Source organism: Momordica charantia (assembly GCF_013281855.1).
Source record: "Momordica charantia cultivar OHB3-1 chromosome 2 unlocalized genomic scaffold, Mcharantia_2.0 BLBB01000002.1, whole genome shotgun sequence".
NCBI lineage: Eukaryota > Viridiplantae > Streptophyta > Magnoliopsida > Cucurbitales > Cucurbitaceae > Momordica > Momordica charantia.
In genome coordinates this window covers 6,019,466-6,022,863 of record NW_028275160.1, presented here as the reverse complement: position 1 = coordinate 6,022,863, position 3,398 = coordinate 6,019,466, and the positions used below count along the sequence as shown (strand labels likewise).

The 3,398-nt window shown below is 43.8% G+C and overlaps 1 protein-coding gene across 1 annotated transcript; it reads right to left on the bottom strand.

Moving 5' to 3' along the window:
• Positions 1-359: 359 nt before the first annotated feature.
• Positions 360-1,750, bottom strand: RDUF2 (zinc finger (C3HC4-type RING finger) family protein). Its single transcript, XM_088120365.1, has one exon. The coding sequence runs from the start codon at positions 1,662-1,664 to the stop codon at positions 525-527; it is 1,140 nt and encodes a 379-aa protein (XP_087976491.1). The 5' UTR covers positions 1,665-1,750; the 3' UTR covers positions 360-524.
• Positions 1,751-3,398: the final 1,648 nt, after the last annotated feature.

Sequence of the window (3,398 nt, the reverse complement as noted above, 5' to 3'; positions counted from 1 at the left end):
GGAGCAAAATGATCAAGTACCTTCTATTGCTATGAAACTATGAACAAGTCCATTGTTTTTGGGTATAATCCAGAAACCCAAAAGTTGCTTCAAATTGACATTGCTGTGAAGTTATATATGTGAAGAAGAAGAAGTAAATTACTTGTGGTACATGAGCTTAGCAAACGGTTAACGTATCTTGCTCCTTCTCCTAGAGATCGGATCTTCAATTTCCTCTCAACATTTGTTGTTGTACTAAAGAAAAGTGTGGGTAGAGTCCAATTAGACCTAAAATGGCTACAAATTGGAATTCTAAGGAGCTATAGGTGAAGGAGGAAGATGATGGGATCTAGTTTCAGAAACTGAGAAAGCTCCGAAGATGACAAAAATAAGGCATTCATTGTTTTGCCAAGTCAAAAGAGGTTGTATTTACATATAATTCTAAATTGATTGTAAAGGGTATTGTTCAATAAATTTAATGAACAGATCAAAAACAAAAGAATAGAATACAACACAAAGTAATTGTATTTGTTGGAATGGGAAAATCACCAGCGGCCATTTTCACTCTGATTCTCCACTACCCAAGCTCTGTTTTGCCTTCTCAGGTATCTGCCAAACACTGAACTCGAATGGCTATGGCTATGGCTTCTACTCACAGACTCGGATTCATTTGAAGCCGAGGAAGAAGACGAATTCCCCGATCTCAATCTCCCAAAAAACGAAAAAATGTTGCGAAATGTCCGCCCAATCCCACGGCTCTCTCTTCCCCTGTTTCTTCTTGACGCCCACGACACTCTCCTCGGAGCTCCGTTTGCGTTGAATCCGCCGTCCATTTCGGTGTAAACCGCTGGCGGGTCTCTCTCGCCGGCCAATCTGCCGCCGGAGAATCGTCCGACGGCGAACCCACCGCCGGGCAGCCTCCAGATGGTCAACCCCACGGTTTCTTCGTCCGCAACCCGATCTGCAACCCCGCCGGCCGGAGACACGCGCTCCGACGGCAGCTCGTGGCGGCAGACCGGGCAGGAATTTCTCATCGAGAGCCAGGGGATGATGCAATCGGAGTGGTATATGTGTTTACAGGGCATTTCTCGGGCCTCTGTTCCGATTTCAAACGCTTCTTTACACACGGCGCAGTGTGAATCCAAATCCACGTGACTCTCCGAAATCTCGATCGTCGGCATTGATTCCACGGCGGCTTTCGACGCCGGCGGGTTTTCAGATCTACCAAACCCGTTGATTTCCAGTTGGGCCAATTGCTCCAACAGCCGATCGAATCCGGTCCCCATCAGAAACTCCGACATGGTCGCCGGAACCGGCCGGAGACCAGACCCAGCACCGTCGTCGTAGTAAATATCGAAGCTATTCCTCTCACCGCCAGTGCCCACATCGCCACCGTCTGCGGAACCACGAAGAACGACAACGGGGTTGAAAGCCGACTGATCCCCAAATCTCCGGCGACTCCGGCGGGTGGTCAAGCGAGGCGACTGAAATGGATCTTGATCCAAGGTGTGAATCGCGGTCGGCGAGAATCGACGGTGGGGATTCGCCGGCGAGAGGGCAGAGGCAGTTTCGATTGCTTCGACGAAGCCGCCGTCACAGTAGGGGCAAGTGATGGTGTCCTGAACCCAGGCACGAACGAAGCGGTTGCAGCGGTAACACCAATACGACGCCGTTCCGGAAGACATCGCCTCAGATCTGACTGAAACAAGAAATTGGAAAGAAAACAGAGAAAGAAAAGGGAAAAAAATGTGGTTGTCGAAATGAAGCAGGCGAAGAAAGGGGCTTTAAGACCCATCAAATGAGTACAAACGAGGCACGCGGTTTCACACGAGCGTGACCACGCGCCCTCAGCCATGCACGCAAATGAGCTGGCAGGCAACGTGGCGTCATCTCATTGGTTTCGACATTGACAGTGTCAGTGATTTCCGTGAACATTGAACCTGCGCGGTCCCACCCAGATACCAGGCGCGTTCAGATACGGATAAAAGTTAAAAAAGTTTTCAATTGCTATTTAGGAGCGCGAGTGGGACCGAGGCGCGTGAACTCGAGTGGAACCCACCGGACTGGAGACGTTGACTAAAAAGGACGGCCGGCCAGAGACGCCGATTTTGAATTTCAAATAGTCGCCGGTGCCACGGGCGACTTCGAAGATTCTGTAAACGAGGCAACTGACCATTCTTTTTCTAGAAAAAATAATGCGAAGACGACACGTCGTTTTGAGAGCGATGGCAAGGGAACGACAACAAATTGGAGACTAGTTAATTAATAAAATAAAGGCGAATAAGATTGGGATTAGTTGGGTGGTGAATTTCCGCCCAACGTTTTAGTCTAATTAAAATATATATATATATATATGGTAGAACTATGGATTAAATTAATTATTCAGAAAAGATGACATAAGTGATGATATGGCATTAGTAGAATCAGTATTTAGATGTAGGTGTGACAATTTCCATCGTTTAGGATAATGTATGATTTTATATTATATTGAATGGGTACAATTTTAGAATAAGGTTAGTTGGAGAGAATTATTTGGGGGACAGATCAAAAGGGATTGCTTTTTTGGTAGCCCACTAGTATGCGTCTCTTTGTTTTTATTTGCCATTGGAAAGCGGCGACCAAGCAGTGGCCGCCGCATGCGGCGGCGGGCACCACCGTTGACGGGCTACGAGTCCGCACGAGAATCCAAACACCAAAGCTACCCAAAATGGGCCTCGTCCAAGATTTGTATGTTAGAAGCTTAATTTAATGGAGTGGCAATCTCGGTGATGCGAAGAAAATTTATTGGGCTGGAACCGTAATGGGCTTTTTGTTTGGTTGTAATAATTGGGTTGTAGAGGTTCTGATGTGCATTTATTGTTAATGGGTTGGACCACATTTTCAGTTGAAGTGGGAACTGTTTATTGGTCAACAATTTCTTCAGTAATAAATTTTAGGGTAACAACAAACAAATATGACTGTTTTAGATAGGAAATTTCAAAAAATGGCCAAACAACTCGAAAGTTCGAAGAATGGCCAACAAAAAAATAGGAAGATATCTTCTCATTTTTTTAGTACCAAATTACCCCTCCGTAACTACGTATTATTTTATTTTTCTTTCTTTCTTTTTCTAGGAGAATCTCAACCATATTTTTCTCCCAAATTTAAAATCTAAAATAAAACTTAACCAATAAAATACCTATTAAAATCTAGCAAAATTTTGAAAGAATAGATAATACAAAATATAATTATAAATAGAAATATTGATGACGATGTATTTTTGTGTTGACACAAAATAAACAAATACAATGTGTTTTGCAATTATAAATTAGAGGGAAGAAATTCAAAGCATATACCTCTTCAGTGTAACACCACAACAGAAACTTCTCTGGCATTATTATTCTCTATATTTGTGTTTGAAATTTATTTTGAAAAAAATA

Bases quoted from the DNA above. Each gene is read 5' to 3' on its own strand.
- RDUF2 (XM_088120365.1), bottom strand. From the start codon at position 1,664: ATGTCTTCCGGAACGGCGTCGTATTGGTGTTACCGCTGCAACCGCTTC.